The sequence below is a fragment of the Strongylocentrotus purpuratus genome, unplaced genomic scaffold (genome assembly GCF_000002235.5).
Source record: "Strongylocentrotus purpuratus isolate Spur 01 unplaced genomic scaffold, Spur_5.0 spur5_scaffold_19, whole genome shotgun sequence".
NCBI lineage: Eukaryota > Metazoa > Echinodermata > Echinoidea > Camarodonta > Strongylocentrotidae > Strongylocentrotus > Strongylocentrotus purpuratus.
In genome coordinates, this window is record NW_022145604.1 from 9808142 (window position 1) to 9828071 (window position 19930).

Here is a 19930-nt window from a genome sequence, read left to right on the forward strand (position 1 = left end):
AGACAGACAGACAGAAGCGACAAGAAGGGGGAACAGTGAAAGAAAGAAATGTAGTAAGATAAGATGAGATGGAGAGAGAGAGATGAGATGGAGAGAGAGAGAGAGAGAGAGAGAGAGAGTGAGAGAGTGAGAGAGAGAAGGAGTGAGAGAGAGAGAGAGAGAGATAAGACAAGGAGAGAACAAAATTGATAAATGAAAGGGAGGCAGTCAAACTGAGAAAAATTGAATAATTATTGAGTGTTTTTTCATGAAAGCACATTAACTTTGAAAGGAGGAAGAACTTAGTAAAGAGTTGTAACAAAAATAGCTGCACATAGACACAAAGTGGGAAAGGAGGAAAAAACATAAAAAGGAAACAGAAATATCTGCAAAAATAAGTCGCTTCCAAATAAAAACACACCTAGTTGGAAACAAGGAAGAAATTGTACAAGTAAGCTTTAACCAGAAGTGGCACAGCTGAGGAGAAAAATGACAGTGATAGAGTAGGAATAGAGATCGAGGTAGAGAGGGAGAGGGAGAGGCATACCTGAAAGGCAAAAGAAGATTGCTCCGAAGAGGATACAAAGTCTACATTCCTCTGGTATTTACATTCATCATCACATTCCACAGCCCGGACCTTTTGATGTGCAAATATCGCTAACGATTGCCGCGCCACTCGCGTTACTCAGACAGGTTCATTAGCAGTGGCATCCCAAATGCAGCGCTACGCCCTTCGTGGGTAAACCAAAGTTTCTCTTTCTAAACCACCTGCCCCGGCCCTAGTTCGCATCGCCTCCCAGAAACATTTCATTTGTAAATTTGCAGCGCACATCTGACGTGAAGTTACACAGAGAAATCAATCTCGTTGAAATTCTCTCCGAGTTTATAACTAACTCGGTGACATCGTGGAGAAAGTCAGAGTCAGATTCTCGGCCGTCATTCGATAGCGGCGTAGATTAGCGTCAAATGGTTTTTATTGGGCGGCCGGGTCGGGTTCCAGCACTGGAAGGGGTTGCCAGTGGCCCGATGAAGTGAAATTCCAGAGAAAAATCATGCAGGAGATTTGTTGTTTTCTTTATTTATTCAAATCCTGTCCCATTTTGACACAATGATCATCTTACATATCCAGGGATTAAGTCTTAGGAGGAAAAGTGAGGGGATGAAGACATATCTGGAAGCTTTTGCTCAAATTTCTGACGTTCCAGGATGTTTTTCCACCACTTTTTTCATGGAATTTCTCGACCTGTACTTGTAGGCATGTAATGGATACTTTCTGTAAGCAAGATATTGATTAGTATGAGTGGTATCAATGTATTTTGTTTCATTTAGATTTATTAAATTGTGACCAATATCGTCACATTCATGAAAAATAATAGGCAAGGAGCTGGGATATTAACATTTAATACAAAGATAAAAAAAAGAATTATCTAAAATTATTAATAAACACAGAATAATGAAAAAATCAGATTGTTTAAACCACAAGTTGCAAAGTGATTTGAAATTTGTATCTTTAAAATTACCATATCCCATTTTGCAAAAATGAGTAACAATATATCATTGATGTCTATCTTAGTCATTTCAAATTCATTTCATTTGAAATATAAATACTATCCTTATGTGCAATTTATTTTTAAATGGTTCTCTTTCTTCCTTTTATTTTTTCCCAGGATGGAATCAAAAGAGAAGTGTGAAGAAGTCATCCGGCGATTTAACGGGGTCACATTAGATCGTAAGTATGACTGCTAAATCCTCACTCGTTGAATTTCACTTGCTTAACGATAAAGACCAGTTATGGTCATGCGATTGCATTGTGAAAGAAACGTTGTGGAATCGATCAGAAAAGGTTGATAATCTAGCAGATAAGTTGGTGTGTCCTGCAAGGTTCTGAAATCATCAAAATGATAATAAATTTGACCCAGTCTTGGTAAAGTTACAAGCACTGTACACAGAAAGATGTATATGGGACTGCGACACATGCGTTATATCTATCAGGTCCAAATAGATATAATAATTTACCAAATATATCAATTAGTAAGCGGTTTCTCGGCAAAATTTGTATGATCACGTATTAGTCAAAACATATTCTTTCACATGATTGGTAATAAGAGCTTCCATTTCATTTTTTGAGAGGGGGGGCATTTCGAAAACTGGTCTTTACCTTGAAACGTATGTGTGTGTGCTTGACTGAAAGGAGTCCATGGAGTACATTTCTTGAATCACATATTTCAAAGTTAGGAAGTTCTCTGGCAGTATCTTTGTTTCATGCACATTGCTGTCCATACGGTGTACAAATCGTTAAACATTGATAAATATAACACTCTTTATTTTTTGTTAAGCCTTTCATAACATACCTAAAAACACAAAAGTTTTATAAAAAAATGCATGTGTCCTTCTTCTTGGCAATTCATGGTAATTCCAAATTTGACTGCACAAAGATTCAGTATCAATTTGCAAATGGTAGACTCACATGTGCTCCTTGGTATTACTCTCTCATAAGTAATTTACAATTGCATATTGCTTACTTGCATTATTATGATTCTATATACCAGTAGTATATTTTTTAATCAAGTCAATACTTTTGTAAAAATATTGTTCAACTCAGCCCCTGGGCCGCAATGCATATTTGTTTTTTATTCCTGTATGATCATGTCAATGTGTGATTCTTTTCCATGATTCAAATCTTGATTTCAACTTTCATCTTTATAACAACTCTTTGTGTTCTCTTCTCCCATACAGCCAGCCAACAAGAACCTCTACTATGCAAATTCGCTGACGGTGGCGTCAAAAAGCGAAACCAGATTAACAAGCAGGGCCGCGGGCCGCAGTCGGCCACGAACTGGATGGGCCGGCCGACCGAAGCAGGCGCACTCACGTACGAGAGCCTATACGCTCGCAATGGGTGAGTCGACATGTTCACAACAACAGGATGAATATATATTTCTCCCTCCCCCCCCCCCCTCAAAAAAAAAAAAAAATGATAATAATGATTAGAGTTTGATGGAATTTCGGAATGTTAATCAATAGTCACGTTTGGGGATATTTTTTCTCTTTTTCTTTTTTTGGTAGATGAAATAAATAGATTTGAATGTGGCATAAAGGAGATATGTAAAGCCTATCTGCACTAGTTTGGCCAAGAGGGATAGGTTCTCCTTGCATGGTCACTGACAGGTGGTTATCTCATCAAATCAGCTCTCAATTCATTACCGGTAAAGAAAAGGGGATCATGGGGGACCAATGGTCACTGCTTAAGCATTGTTTGATATATAGAGGGTGCAAGTAGCTATAATTAGTGCAGTGGGGCTTTAAAGGTTGGAGGGTGGAAGATAAAATTCCATTTTGGAGAACTTCTTCTGAGCCAAATAAGCCCTTGATATTCTTTTTTGTGAATTTTGTACATAAATTGTACATCAAAATATGAACAACATATTGAGAGAAAGCATAGATACTGTTTTTTCTTCTCCAGACCTCAAAACCATGTCAATATATTAAATCAACATGAACCCTAGCTAGTGCAGCACAATATATTATTTCGATCCCAAGGGGTCATTGTCGAGACATAGCTTTTCAGAAAGTCATTTAGGTCAGGGAAGCGTTAGAGCATGTTACAGCACGGCCCAGAAGTCGCCTGATTTGCGGACCTCAGAGGGCGGTATATAAATGTTTAAACAGAGACACTATATCAGAGGAAATAGAGCTTGGCTTTGTTTATTATTCAGCATGAGAACGGAGGGATGGAATACGAATTCGATGAATACTTAGTCCAATATGCACTCAATCTACTGTGGTCTTTATACTATTGTTCTGAAATTCAAATGAGTTGTGGTTGGGGTTTTTTTCTTTGCACATAAGTGGAAATTTTAGTGTTCCATTTCCGTTGGCATCTTATAAAATTACAACTTGAGAAACTACATGTAGATGCCGTCTAGTTTATAAACTAACATTTCTCATAAGATGACATCTGTTGAGAGGATGAAGGTTGTCAAATTAAAGCATTTTCATAAAAGTTAACGCTCTTCAAGCTTTTAGCAGATGATATTAATTCAGAACTTGTGTTAGTTTCACATGTATGAAACTCACAGGTATTCAAAATTCCCTGTGGCGGTACAGTTAATGGCAACATGTCTATCAAATTCACAAACTTTTTAAAATGTCTGTTTTTATATTTTTGAACCCCCCCCCCCCCCCCAATCCTCAATCTTTTAAATGGAATTTTTGAATTTTTTTCTTTCTGCTTTTCAACTAAAGGTAGTTGTGGTATTCATAGAAAGAAGAATGCAACAGAATCAAATATACTTGATGCTGGATATGTAAAACCACACAGGGATGTTGGTGATTTAAATGCTAGAATTCAAAATTGAACTCTAAAATAATTTGTTCAATAGCTGAGAGCCAGAAGGATATTAACAAAGTATTTTGAGCTAACGTTGTACAGTCAAACCTGCTTTAGCAACCATCTGTATATAAAGACCACCTGTCTATAGAGATCACGTTTTTTGTTTCCCTTGGAAATGGTTTCTCCTTGAAACATGTAGCCTACTAAAAAAACCTGTACATAAAGACAACCTGCCTCTAAAGACCACTTTTCTTGTCTCCGTTGGGTGGTTGTACAATGACAATGTTCCTAAATGTTTCCTTCTTTTTGTCCTCCCCTCTGCAGGGTACCCATGATGCCTCACCAGCTGAGCGCAGCAGCGTACAATCTAGGGGGCGGTGTCACGTATGCAAGTCTACCGGCTGCCAGCACTCCACAATGGATACAGCAAACGTCACCTTACATTGTTCAGCCACAAATCACGTCTGCCCAGGTATGTTCACAGACTTTCATTCATAGACGGCCATTTTGGAAACAACATTTGAACAAGATTTTTAAGCCCAATACTCAATCAGACATTGGTCCACTTCTGAAACTGCACTATCATAAGATATAACAAATTGAATGTGTTAAGTCTTCTTGTTTCAGGTTCTCCATCGTTGTTGTCTTATCAGTAAACTACAGAATGAATCAAAAAACCACATTGACCATACGAGTGCATGTTGTTGCCAACTTTGATTCTATCGTTCAAGGGATAAAAAGGGGAAGGGGGAGAGGGAGGTCATCACTGACACACTTTTAAAGAGTTATGATTGATCAAAAAATCAATCGTAAGTCCTCTAATCAACTGGCAAGTCCTATGATCAATCGCAAGTTTGCAATCTCCTATCTCTTATATACATAGTTGCGATTGATATCGACTCTTTAAAAGACGAGATAAACCCCAGGTAAACTTTTGGACCTTAACTACAGTATGCTAGTTGCCAAATTTCTCAACCTTTTTTCGCTCTCTCTCTTTCACACAGCAGCAGTCTGTATACGGAGAACCCAGTATGGCCGGTATGGCTAGCGGTCATCCCATGGTCCCTACTGGTCTCTCGACACAACTCGGTCAACTACAACTAGCATCCTCAGTAAGTTCACCCTAGATTCTTAAATTTTCTTCTTTCACTTTTTCTTTGATGACATTGCTCTGTCCAAAATCGCTCCAGTAATACTTGTTCTGGGCCTCATTTAATGAAGGACATAGCATTATGTTTAGGGTTAGGGTTGCAATTGGGTTTTAATGTATGCGTAGGATTAGGGTGGCGTTTAGAGTTTGGGTGGGTATGATATAGTCTTTGGTCCATACGCAACCCAACTCAAATCAACTATAGCTAGTGGAGAGGGGAGGAGGGGTGAGAGTTTGATAAATTTTTTGAGCCAGGGTTGAAACTTGGTTAGTGAAGGTTACTGCAGCATTTGTCATTCAGATAGCTGTAGGGATATCCTACATGTACTTAAAAATTATGTACAATGCACATACTGTATCATGTTTGAGGAATGTGCTATGTTAAGTTCATCACTAACTTAAATCCAAGGTTGGGCTGTTTATCAGTTATCACATTCACAGTTAGCAATTTTCTCGTGCTTTCGCTGTAAATATTCATTACGGATGTTGTGGAGATCTAACAAATGGCATTGTCTGGGAATTACATGGTTTTGAAGTAGATGTAATTGCAGTATTTCTGGTCAAGTCTGATCATTTGCATCAAAAGGTTTCAAGCAATTTTCTTTATTTATTTTTATTGGTATGTTTACATTGGATATCTTTTATATTTTGTTTGGTTTTGCACAAAATTGTGCCGTGCTCTTTTGTGGTAAACTTTGGCATTTAAAAGTCTATATCTCTGAGGTGTTATGGCATTAATCTTACATCGCTGCGCCATAAACCATATAAAATGATAATGTAAACCATATACAGTTATTGATCTCATATGCCATATATTTCTGTGGCATTAAAGTACGGTACATTACTTGCCAGAGTATGTAATATATCTCTGTGATGCGAACCTTAACCCTTACTGTACTGGGCTATTTTGAGCACCCACTGACTGGGGGGGGGGGGGGGGGCCTGGGAGGCCCCCCCCCCCTATGATCTCGGCCGTCGATTGTCCGATGAACACGAAAATTTGCATGTTTGTAGATATTTACGTAAGGAACAAGATGGTATAATTATTTTTTCCGAATATGCAAATTTTTGTCGTTAGCCTAATTAATTATGCAAAATGCGCTAAATTTATGCATTTTACAGAAAACGTGTCAAACTCCACTTTTTGAATGTTGAAACTCATTATTCATATGAAACTACTTTTTTAACACAAAAAAGTTATTTTAATGTAATGTAATGTAATTAATAATGATAATTTATGCAAATTTTGATGCGATTTTCATTTTTTTTTTCTTTTTTTTTAATGACATGAGCATACTAATTGTTATGTAACGCCTTACAGGTATATCCGATTTCGACGAAAATGGTATCAAAATGTGCGTAAGACTTGAGGGAAAAAAGTCATGAAACGACAATTCAAAATTCCAAGCGGTTGCGGCGCAATCTCCGAAAATGTCGAGGGGGGGGGCCTCCCAGGCCCCCCCCCCCCCAGTACAGTAAGGGTTAAGTATCTTTATTATGTAATCATTGATTTTTATTCACCTCTTCCCAATATCAGCCGATAACAATAACGACACCACTTTTCTTTTCCCGGTTTTCAGACTTGTATTTCTTCACCATCTCTCTGTTTCAATACTCATTTTATTTTTATTTTTGTTTTTTAACCTCTACAGCAGTATATCCAACAAACCAACCCATACGCACACCTAGGACATGCATACCAGACTCAACTATTACATCCGGTAACAGTCGATGTATGTGTGTTTCCCTGTCGTGTGACTAACTCAATCAATCGTGCCCCCAAAACTTTTCATCTGTTTGAAGCCAAAAGGATGTTGACTCGTATAACACAGAGACAATGCCCTCCTGGCTCTGAAAAGATGATCTTATATTTCTGAGTATGAACAACAAAACTATTTTATTTTCTGGCATTTCCACTCCAAAAGAGTTATGTAGACCAAAATACATGATAAAAGCAGATTCATAGTATGAAATTTGGAAACATTTAAAGAATTTTCACTCGAAAGCTTCCTATATTTCATCACAATTGCAGTTTTGCTCTGTCAAATGATCAATCCTATGAAAAAAAATAATGCAATTTGCTGTTTATATGCTATGTTAGCTACCTGTTTCTGTGTACAAAAACAGAAATCCAGTTTTCATATTGCTTTGTAAGATAATGATCGCAACTTGTTGACTTTTGGCATTATGTGTGCCACAATGGGCATATTTGGGTTAGTCACATTCTTGTCTAGTCAAGTGCTTGTATTGTATTATTATGTATTTCTGTGCCGTTGTATTGTATTATTATATATTTCTGTACCATTGTATTGTATTATTATGTATCTCTGTGCCGATGTTCTTGTGTACCGGTCCCAAACTCATTGTCCATTGTCTATTTTATGAGCTTGCCTCAGGTTCGCATGTACCGGTAATGGTTTAGACATTGGGTTTCTTGTTGTCATTTTTTCTTCAGTGTTCTATTGTTGCCCGTTTGTTTCTGAGCCTCGCTTTTTTCTTTTCCTTGTTACCTCTTTCTCTTTCTGCCTCTCCCCCAATATTTCTCTCTCTCTCTCTCTTTCTCTCTCTCTTTCTCTCTTTCTCTCTCCCTCTATCATCCATTTTTATTATTTTCTTGGTAGCCTATATGTGCACTAATGTATCTATCTCTTTTCGTTTGTCTTCTCCCATTTTGCAAAACATGTTTGTTCCATCTCTCTGAGATATAGAATCTTTGTTTTTGTATAATTCATGTTACTGTTACGTAGCAATTACGGTATGAGAGCTAGCAGTATTACATTTGAAGAGTAATCAAACCCGATAAGAAATGCTAGGTCGACTCACATTTTGTGACAATTATGATAGTTAATAAGATTAATAATCCTGAAAGCCTGGGAAGTATTCTTGAGCATAAAAAGAATTTTGTATTTGCTTTGAGATTAGATAGGATAATTTAAACTATTGGTCCCATGTATTTTCATTCTGGGTTCAAATGTCACACTCAGACACATAAAATCAGAGATGTCAATTGATCATACCAGGCGTAAATCATGATGAGCAATGATATTGATGGCATATTTCTATCACTACAATCCAAGCCAATCTAAAATCCATCATTATCCTTCGTAACTCTCATATGTACATGTATATGTTGAATGTTAATACTCAATATTATAAACATGAATACCGACATTTCAACATAAAAAGAACATATGAGCATAAGGTACATTGAATTAAAGTAAAATATAAGATTGAAAAGAAGGAAAAGGATCATCTCTATAAAGCCCGTTTGATCTTATAGGTCTCAGCTCTCTGAAAGTAACTGTATTTAAGAATTTGGCTTTTTGCCTTCTCAATGGTATTCTTTTACATTTTCGTCAATTTGAATGTATTTTTTCTTTTTGTTGCCAATTTGACAGGACCAAGTAGAAGAGCAGCAAACGATGAGCGCCGCCCAGCAGTATTATGCCTCAGCCGGAGCCAAGTGATGAGTGTTACCCCACCCCCTTCAGCCTCAACACTGTCATTGGTAAGCTTGTATTTACACCCCCCCCCCCCCCCCCCCCCCCCTCTGCCCACTTGGGACCCGTTTCACAAAGCCTTTTTTCAATGACAAATGACAAAAATCAGTGATAAATCTGCTGATAACCAATCAGAAGCAAGGATTTCAGTAGCTTATAACAACAACTGTCATTTGTCACTGATGACAAGTTTTGTGAAACGGGTCCCAGGTTGGACTGTCTGAAACCTCCTCAGAAGAAGAAGGAAAACAAAAAATTATCAAAATGCCTATCTTTTTTATGGGATTTTCCAGTAATAGTAGTATAAATGATAGTTCTAAAAGAAACTTAGTTTTCAAATTTTTGTTCTGCAATGTAAATAAGCCTATACATAATTTGTTCACAAAAAAAATTGTTTAGGGTTCAACAATGGTAATGTATGTTTTCCAGCTGTAAATATATATATATATACAGTCAAACCTCCTTTAGTGACCACCTGTATAGAAAGACCACCTGTCTACAAATTCCACAATTTTTTGTTTCCCTTGAAAATGGTTTCTCATTGAAACATGTACTAAAGGAACCTGTACATAAAGACCACCTGCCTATAAAGACCAGTTTTCTTGTCTCCCTTGTGTGGTCTTTCTAGACAGGTTTCATCGTATTGCCTCTGTGCAGTAATAACATGTTCTTTCTCTCTATTCAATTTTACAGTGATTGGTAGATTATCCTAAAGTGAACCTATGTGTGGCAGATTAACAAGATTACCTCGTAGGGGAGAAATAGAAAAAGAAATAAAAACGACAAGCAGCCCGGCAAGTCCAACACCCTCATCTAGCAGCTCATCGTCATGGAAACGTGTAGATTTCAGCATCCCTCCCAGAAAATAAGTAGAGACGCCATGTGATGCGAGATGAAACATGAAAAAGCGGAGTCCAAGAAGCGTATTTTTGTACAATGTGTATTGATCACCATTTCTAGACTCCACAAGAAATGCACGGTTCTTGTATCAGTCCTGGAAAGAGACAGAGAATTCAATAGTCAACGGGTTACGTTCTTGATACGACAAAAACCGTGAGCACAAACAGAGAGAGCTCTTGTAACTTGAGAAATGCGCTTTCAAATTGTGATGACATTCAAAAGCATGTTAGGAGCAAGAAAGGAGCTATTTTAAAGGAAGATGTTCAAATCTTTTAAAAGCAATTTTGAAAATATTCTGTGTGCGTATGAGATGCTGTAAATAGAGTTCTGCGGTGAACGCGAGGAATTTTATTCCAGTTTTGAATGTTGTGTGGAACTCTTTCTTATCTTGCCCTAACCCGTTAGTCTGCGAAAGTCCTCCATTAGGTACTGGAACTCTTTTAATCATGCCAAAAGCATTTTTAACCAATTTAATATTTGATCATCTTTTAATGCTGAATGAATGCAACATTTTATCAATTTTAAATGAGATTGCAATTCATGAAATAATCAATTTCTTATTATTTCTGCAAGTGAAGATACAGAAAACAGTTGTGAAATGAACTTGAAATGTCAAAGCCATTGGACTGACTGAATTTTTAAAGTAGAAAAAAGTATAGTTCCTGTTTTTATTCATGCGTGAGAAGATGGCTGCTAAGGTTTTTAGAAATTTGCCGTCGTTTTATCCCTCGATTATGAACATTTTAGAGTAGGGTGCTAGATTTTGTGTAGGATGAGAATCTTGTTTTGAAACCATGCCCCATTTTAGTGTCTACCTATGTTTTGTACGTGTTTGGGGAGTTTATTCTGAGAGGCAATAAATATAACTATTATGGATTTCTGATGATTGTCAATGAATTTTAAACATCATGAAGAAACAAAAATACAAAAGAATGAAATGAATATTGAGGTTTATCTGAATGTATTTATAAACAATGAATTTTGAATATCTCATGACGATGATTGTAAGATGAGGTAGCAACTCGTGAGTTTAAAATAATCATCTCCTTTTCGTTGTTGCAAATGAAATGTTTGCATTTGTTTGAGATGAGTTATTCTTTGCTGTCACGATGCGACAGGAAGTCGATTTTGCATTGTAGTAAGATAATGCATACCAAAATATACCTCTTATGCGGAGAAGGGAGTATGCTCAAACTAAATGTGTTGAACGTTTTTTCAAGTTGAGCAGACGTTATACTAGCTATTGTTGTCGAGAAATCTTCAAGCTGCCGAAATTTATGTGAAATGTTGTAGCGTATGTAAGTTTCATTGTGTAGTTCGAGTAGGTATGTAGATAAGATCGATTGTGTTTGGATGAAAATTTGTAAATGTGAAGTACATGTATGTTTCTATTTTGGCATTCTTTTTTTTTCCTCGTAGATTTCATAAGAATTTTTGTTGTTGTTGTTGTATATATGGTAGATGTTTCCACGACGGGGGAATCCCGGTGAGATTTTTTGTACATGTGTTTCTGTACGGGGACAAATTTGAAATTGGAGGTGCGAGATTCAGGGTTTGATGACAGAAAGAGTATGATGGATACTCGATATAGAAGTCAATGATTTGATAATGGAGAATGAATTTGTGAAGAATATAGATGAAAGTCTAGATTATGCAAGATAGAACGTATGAGCATGTAACATGTTATATGTGTACTGCTCATTACATTGCAGCTTAATATATCTATGAATATTGACAAATGTATAGGCAGTGATTGAGATTCACTTGGCAGAAGGCGGATGAATTGTTTTTTGCTGCATTGTGTAGTAGCAATAAAAAGTGGGAGGTAAATTGGCAACATAGTTGCCAATTTGAAGAGAGCTGCAATGCTTTGGTAAGATGTGATTACGATGGGTAGCTCAGGGACTTAGTGAAGAGATATGAGAGAAGACGGCATTATACGCCGTGAAAACATGGAGATGTGTGAACGATAGCAAGGATTGGATATTGAAAGAAACGGAAATAAAAATAGAATGGCGATGACTTTAAATGATTATGTATGTATGTTGATGTGAAATTTGGTTGTACTTTCTGCGAGATTTAAGATCTTATTCGTTCCACAGACATCTTTACGTTGACCTTTTTTTTGGTTCATCTTTTGTCCTTATTTTTCTTCGGTATGACTTCTAAGCACTCATGAATTCCAGCACTTACATGTATGTTTGTTGTTTGTGTCTTTTTTTGTTTGTTTTTCTTTGGTTAATTTGTTATTTGAAAAAGAGGAAAAAGATAGATAGCACTCGTGTCTTTTCAAAGTTTTAAAAAATTACAAAATTTTCTTCAGGCTATGCCAGTTTCTATGTGCCTTCCAAAATAAAGTTCTATTTATTGAATAGCATAAGAAGAAGAAGAAGAAAAAAACACAATTGTTTGTAATCACAACTCGTATTACATTTGTGGAATCTTTATGTGTAGAGCACCTATGCAGAGAAAACATTCTTTTCATCGTTGAATGAGGTTCATGTTGCGTTGCCAAGACCTGTGATAATCTACCGTAAGCTTTGCATGCTTTGTTAAAGAGCGAGATGCAAGTTCGGTGAAATACTAACTGCTATTGGATATTTGTTACAGTGATGTTTTACAAGAAGAGTTTAACAAAATGACAGAGAGAGTTTATCTTTGGGATATGAGGTGTACATGTGGAGCAGGTTTAGACTTGTTGATCGTAAACGTTTACCTCGGTCTATAACCAGTGTAATTGGACTTGTGCGGGGATAAAGTATATCGAGGAGGAGAACGCTTCTAATCCATGTACCTTGCCATTATCCAAACATTTCTGTTTTTCATCGTAATAAGAAGCTCTTAAACATAGGTTTATATTATCATTACATTATTTACATTGATACCCGACAATTGTGAAACCAATTTATTATTCCGTCACCTAAGTAATATGAAAGTAATGCTTTCCCGCAGTTGGTGAACCAAAAGTTTACCTCAGTTTGACAATGCATAATTGAAGGGCTAAAATGGTTTTATAAACTGTGTTATCTTCCCCTCCTCCTCCCCCCCCCCCCCCCCCTCTCTCTATTCTTGGTAGATTAAAATACAAAGGCATAATAATAAAGTGAATTCAAGTATTTTATGTCAAACGAGATACTCTATTAAAAACCTTCCCTGTATCTTCACATGCATGTTTGCTTCATGTACCCAAGATTTAAAACAAAAGATGAGAGTTCATTAGTTTTTATTACCCCCATGTTGTAAAAAAGACCATGGACAATAATGCCCCCTTCCCATGCTTCTTGTTTATCTTTAATATACATTCATATTTAAGTCTTGTCTGTCGGAGAGGAAAGTAGTTGTTTTATTCTCGTGATAGTTGTCTGTTATCGTACGTGATGGTTATATTTTTCACTGAAGCTGACAAAATAAAAGAACTGTGTGTGTGAGCTCTTATATCTACAAGATTTTTTGTTAAATATGTGGAGACTCGATCTATTGGTGAATATAAAAAAATACTTGCAGACATATTTCCTCTTAGATTGTCTCTTTACAAGTACCTTAGAGAAACATTGTCTAGATATTTCAAGATATGAAACTGCAGTTGATGGAGCGTAGTATTTTGTACGTAAAAAATTATCCCACCTACTGACTTTCGGGACTTGTGATAAAAACTTGTGACTCGTTGATTAATTTTGTTATACCCTGCAAATTGGCAGTATGCTTTACTTTGTCGTTGTTTGTGTTTTTTTTCTTGTAAATGGAGATGTGATATATAATTTGTTTTATTTTTTTCCTGTCTTCCTTCGAAAATTGTGTTTGGGTAGGTCATGAAAGCACACGATGAAACTGTATTCATGAATTTTGTTTAGTTTTGTGTTGTGCCTGTGTGGTTTTCTTTGTCATTTTCTAATGGTAGATCTGTCGAGTAATGTAACAATAGCATGCTTAACTGCTGCTGTCGTAAAAGTTAAATCTCAACTTTGCATTGGAGATCGTTCTTCTAGTCGGCGTCTTGAGTTGTGGAATGAAATGTTCGTTATTCGTGAGAAAATCTCTCAGATTCTAAGGACCATGTTGTACATATGACAGTGAACGAAGTTTTTCCACGTGATCAAGTTCCGATTCGATTTAGCTCATATGTTGCGCTGAAACGAGTGTGATTTTTTTCCTTCTCTTTATGATGATTTTGAAGCATTTTGATTTGTCTGTGTACAGCTAATTTTTAATTTGTCTCATTTTTGTTCTTTCTCTCAGTTGTTTTCACGTGTCGTCGTAAGTTTGCTACGAGAAGACAGAATTTCTGACATTGTAGATTTGATCTAACACTATGAGTTGTATGTTAAGTGCTGCTGTATATATATAGCCTAGGCTTTAAGAATATTTCGTTTTTTTGTTTTGGTAGTTATCTAGAAGATTTGATTGTCATCTTATTTCTTTTGTCCTCTCTCCACATGTTCCGTTTCATGCTTTTTTTCTAAGAAAATATTGTAAGATTGATGGATTTTGTGGAGAACAAGTCAGATCCATTTTAGTGTTATTAGAGATAATGAGATACACGTAGGTACGCTTTAGACACAATTGTGAAGATAGATTTTAATGAATTTTATGATGAAATGGTAGCGAGGAGACATGCCTTTCAAGGGATGACGTCTGTAAATTATATAAGATTTTTTTATGAGTAGCAGATTAGATGTGTAGTCCTAGTGAGAATCCGAAATGTGTGATTTTTACTTCTTTGTTTTAAAAGCAAAAAAAATGATAAAAATGTTGAAAGGTTTTGAGAGAGAAATGCAGTCAAGTTGTACAGATGAGATGAAGGGGTCAATATTTGAGAGAAGATGTATGATTTCTTTTTTTTTTACCTGGACTGTTGTTTGTGCTTGCTTTTGCTACGATAGGTGACATTTTAGATTTGAATGTCAATGATGTGATCTGCCAGTGTTCAAGGATGGGTAGCATACGAGATTGAAGTCTCGTGTTTTGAAAGAACGTAGTTTTTCGTTACACTTTTCTTCCCGTTACACACTGGGAACTCATCGATTCTTCCCCCAACCAAAACTGAATATTTAAAAAAGAGCAAACAGCAAACAGTAAATTTTGGACGAATCTGTCTGAGGTATTGTACAATTGATTCATTGCAAATTGATGACTCCGAATCTGAATATATGAAACGATTCGTTATGAGGTTTCTGCTTATATGTACAGATACAGCAAGTAAAACTCTTCCCATACCGGTTTTGAACGACTTCTGTACAATTGTATATTGTGTACATTACAAGGGCTTCACAAAGAAATTTATTGTTGAAATCGATATTGCTCTATACTTCCATCTGAGTGAGAAAAAAAAAGTTGCTTCAGAAATTCTATGAAAAATGTTTTTTTTTTTATTTAAATGTGTATTGCATCTAAATTTGTTTCATTACCGTAAGGTGTGCGCACCTCAGTCAAATCAATATTGAATCAGCTGACAATATCAGAAGCATTTTTACTGCGAAAAGAACGAAAAAACATAAGAGAATTGATACGGGTTCATAAAGCACCATTGGCTGCTTACACTCAGAGAGTGCCAATGTGCATCAGGCGAGAAAATGTTATTTACAAAAATGAGAAAAGGAGGCTGACACTCGTAGGGTGCTCTGACCAAATGAATTCTCCTTAACCTGTTCAATTCCACAACCGAGAAATCTCATTAATATACATTGGCTTAAAAGCTGGTGGATGAAAAACAGTTAAGGTAGACTATGTAGTTTTAACAAGAGAGTATTAGACTTCATGGAGGTATGTTTATGTTGTAGATTGGTTTTGTAATTGTCGGTGATGAGGGGGAAGGTTTTCTTTTTTCTTACGTTTGCTTTTTTCAAGACTTTTAAGATATTTCTTCTGTGAATTAAAAAAAAGTAATAAAAATGAAGAAAAAAAAAAGTAGAGAAATTAATAAGTAAAAGAGAGAGTTTGTAGGGTGAAATAGACCATGGTTGAATGGAGATTTGTGTGCCATGGTCAAAGTCTGAATTAAAAATTGAATCACTAAGAATGGACATATTTCAGTTTTATTCTTGTTTTTGTTCTTGTGTACTGGTAATTTTGTGGACGAGATGGTGATAGTGGTGATGATATGTTAGAAGTGGTGGTGGGTTTGGTGGTTGTGGTTGTTGTGACGGTGGTGGCGATAGAAGTGATGATGATCGTGGTGGTTGTGGTGTAGAGGATGGTGATGGTGACAACGATTGTGACAACGATTGTGACAATGATGGTGGTGATGACAGTTGTGTTGTTGATTGCATTGATGTACAATTGTACACGTATGACCCAACTTTTTGAAAATATGTTTTGAACATTTTGGGGGGACAACTTGGTACCCAACTGTTCAGAAACAACTACAGCTATGCGATCCTTGAAAACATGCAACTTGCACATTTATTTCAATACTGGATTACAACAATTTAACAAGTCCTAAAAATTATATTCTTACGACCCCTTGCCATTTAGGGACACTCGGTGTGAGAAAAGTAAGTTTCCGGTATTTGAATATTTGCACTTTTTGCCCCAAAAGTGATGGTTTTCAAATTTTTACAAAATTTGCCCATATGCCCCTTTCAAAGCCAGATGGGGGTCATTATCAATCTCATGGCAGTTAGGGACATTCATCGGAAGGATATGAGGCTATTTTAATATTTGCACTTTTTTCACAAAAACGCTGAACTGACCCCTTGCCATTTTGGCCAAAAAGTGATGTTTTTTAATTGTTACAAATTTGCCCCTATGGACCTTTCGTAGCCAATTGGGGGTCATTATCCATTTCATGGCAAGTAGGGACATTTGTTTTGAGGATAATAGGCTATTCTAATGTTTTCACTTTTTTCACAAAAATGCTGAACTAACCCCTTTATGTAGGCCAAAAAGAGGTTTTTTTTTACGTTTTTCATATTATTGTCCTCTTGTTTCTTGTATTATTGTAATGCCGGTGGGAAGCATATTTCCACATTGTGGACAAAATAAATCAATATCAATATGTCAATATGGCATTTAGGGACATTCATTGTGAGAATATTAGGCTACCAGTAATTGAATATTTTCACTTTTTTTCACAAAAATGCTGAAGTAACCCCTTGCCATTATGGCGTAAAAAGTTCTAGTTTTCGAATTTTTATTTAATTTGCCCCTATGCCCCTTTTTGCCGAATGAGTTATGACCCATCTCACGGCAAGTAGGGACATTCATTTTTAGAAAAGTAGGCTTTTCTAATATTTCACTTTTTTTCACAAAAATGCTGCACCTTTGCCATTTTGGCCAAAAAGTTCTGTTTTGGGAATTTTTTATTTAATTTGCCGCTACGCCCCTTTCGTAGCCAGATGGGGGTCATTATCCATCTCATGGCATATATGACATTCATTGTGAGAAAAGTAGGCTATTTAAATATTTTCACTTTTTTTAAAAAACTGCTGAACTAACCCCTTACCATTTAGGCCAAAAAGTGGCGTTTCAATTTTTTTTACTAAATTTCCCCCTATGCCCCTTTTGTAACCGAACCGGACATGACCCATCTCATGGCATATAGGAACGTTCATTGTGAGGATACTAGGCTATTTGAATATTTTCACTATTTTTCCACAAAAATGCTCTACTTGCACCTTGCCACTTTGACAAAAAAGTGACTCTTTTTTCTTCTTTATTTTTACTTCAAAATCCAAATGAGTCAGCATTCATTTCATGGCATAAGGGACATTCATTTTGAGGATAATAGACTATTCTAATATTTTCACTTTTTTGCACAAAAATTCTGAAAAAAGCCCTTACCGTTTGGGCCAAAAGTGATGTTTTTCTAGTTTGTGTTTAATTTGACCCTATTGTAGCCAGATGGGGGTCACGACCCATCTTATAGCAAGTAGGGACACCCTATTTTTCCCCGGTGCATTTCTTCACAATATCTTAAGCATAAGGTCCTTGAATGTAAAGCAGCACACAACAGAATTCAAACAAAAATTAAAACACAAACAAATGTCATATTCATAAATACCACACATGATTTAATATCTGGGTAATATTAAAGAATATACTCCTATAATCTCTCTTATATACATAACATGTCCAATATAAGCAGCTAAAACAGGATGAAAACATTTCTAGCTCATGTCGTGCAAAATGATACAGCAACAGCAGCATTAAAAGAAAAACAAAATCTACAACAACTGTATAAAGTGAAATCAACCACTTGTAGAGATGCTGTTCATCTAATTGGCCACTATAGATAATGATAATGTGCTTGTAGAATAATAACTGGTCTTTTTTGGTACACATATTATATTTCTGATAGTTTTGGAAGCTTGTATAACATGTTTTTGGAATTCATGGGATAGATATCAGCAAATAAACGGAGCTCAAGGCCATGAAAAATCTGGCAGACTTTTGCTAGTCCAGAGTTATCATTGTTTAACACTAAACAGATATGAAAGTATGAATCAAATTGTCAACTTGTTAATTCATACCACATGATTTTCTTTCAAATAGAGTGAAGATAAAACTCAAATTTGTCCAAATGCAATACACAAAGAGACCTGATGGCTAATATAATGCATACTTTTTGAAGAATTTATGTTTGTTCATGACTCAATATCTTTCCATAGACTTGCCTGACATGGCAACGACTATTGTTTGCAAAGTGAATTCCATCTAAAGAGATTCCATTATGCATAACAAGTAAAGGAATTTGTTGATAACCAAGGGGTTGGAAGAAACACATGCATACAGTATAAATTGAATATACATCAGTAAACGGGTCCATTGCTCAAGTTTCCATTGAAATAGCAATGCACGATCCCTTACACAACCAAGTATAGCACTACAACAGCTGCAAAAGACTATAACACATCATTTCCCTTGTAGAGTTGAACAAGTTCAAGTCGACAAGACGCACTTATTTTCACATTGCGTAATAGTTTGCAGCTTCTAAATATTCATCAATAATTTCAAACGGCTGTTGCAAACAATAATTGCTTTCTGTTTTTTCATTTGTGAATCACACATTTGCATGGTGTTGCTAAGTTGGGAAAAGCTCAGAAAACGATTTGAGGTGTCAAACGCAAACATTTTCTAAGGCATGGAATGAAATTCTAAATTTATGCCTACTTTTTGTAACAAAAGTTTCTCTTGACAAAAGCTTGCCAGAGGATTGCCAGATAAGGCAACAACTAATTTATGCAAGGTAAATGAAATACTTAGTTACCAAGGATTAGGTATAGAAACATGCATAAATTAAGATAAATTATTAGTTACATGTCTGACGCAACATTTGTGTCATTTCGCCAACTAAAAATAGGTCGACAATATATGGGCTCTAAGATTTTTTCATTAATACTAGCTAGTATACCAGCGTTATACATGTAGAACGTTGTAGTTGTGGGTTCGAATCTCAGTATTTATTCAGTTCTATTTTTTGCCCTTAAAAAAAAGTGAGGAAAAGCAATAAATAATCAAAGTCTGATTGTCTGTGAGGTAGGCACAGGTAGTTATACTCTTTGCGAGCCGTAAAAAATGTGACCTTTACTGTGAATTCACTAATAATAAACAAATCTTGGAGCTCATATAGCGTCAACCCTACAAATACAGGGTGGCTACAGGTTGGCCTACATGCACGTTTTGTATTGTATACAGTATATGTATAGACCAGTTTATATTTAGCTTTGGTACAAATAACCCCCAAATAGCCACACATCTTTTAAAACATAGAGACGTCCCACTTTGAGCACTTAAGAGTAATCAATGCCAAAATCATGAGGTGCTTCACGAATACCTTTATTAAAGTAGTATATTGAAGCGATTTATGCCTAGTGTCTATTAAAATGGAGCCTTTAGACTTCACACACAATAAGAGAGTACAGAATGAAGGAGGATTCTCCCGACTGCATATAGCTGAAAATAAGCCAAAATAAGTAGCGCTCTATATTTACTAGCAAATTTTCCAGGATTTTGCAGTCACATGAACGTCCGGTCAAAACGAGCCACACAGTATTGGACTCGCACTTCACTGTCAATCGGACCAAGCATGAGAAAATGTAGTTTTGCCAAAGTCTATAATGATGTAAATCT

At 36.1% G+C, this 19930-nt stretch overlaps 1 protein-coding gene across 11 annotated transcripts in view; it reads left to right on the forward strand.

The window, feature by feature from the left end:
• The window catches only part of LOC586576 (RNA-binding motif, single-stranded-interacting protein 3), a 61033-nt gene extending 45151 nt beyond the window's left edge, over window positions 1-15882 (forward strand). For 5 of the 11 annotated variants that reach the window (XM_011680256.2, XM_011680255.2, XM_030990262.1 and 2 more), the window contains exons 6-12: window positions 1647-1708; window positions 2716-2878; window positions 4637-4784; window positions 5317-5424; window positions 7115-7195; window positions 8861-8970; window positions 9656-15882. In XM_011680256.2, the coding sequence (XP_011678558.1) occupies window positions 1647-1708; window positions 2716-2878; window positions 4637-4784; window positions 5317-5424; window positions 7115-7195; window positions 8861-8929 (631 nt within the window). In that variant the 3' untranslated portion in view covers window positions 8930-8970; window positions 9656-15882. The remainder of the gene's footprint in view (window positions 1-1646; window positions 1709-2715; window positions 2879-4636; window positions 4785-5316; window positions 5425-7114; window positions 7196-8860; window positions 8971-9655) is intronic. The other 6 variants (XM_030990264.1, XM_030990263.1, XM_030990268.1 and 3 more) reach the window with 6 other exon arrangements.
• Window positions 15883-19930: the final 4048 nt, after the last annotated feature.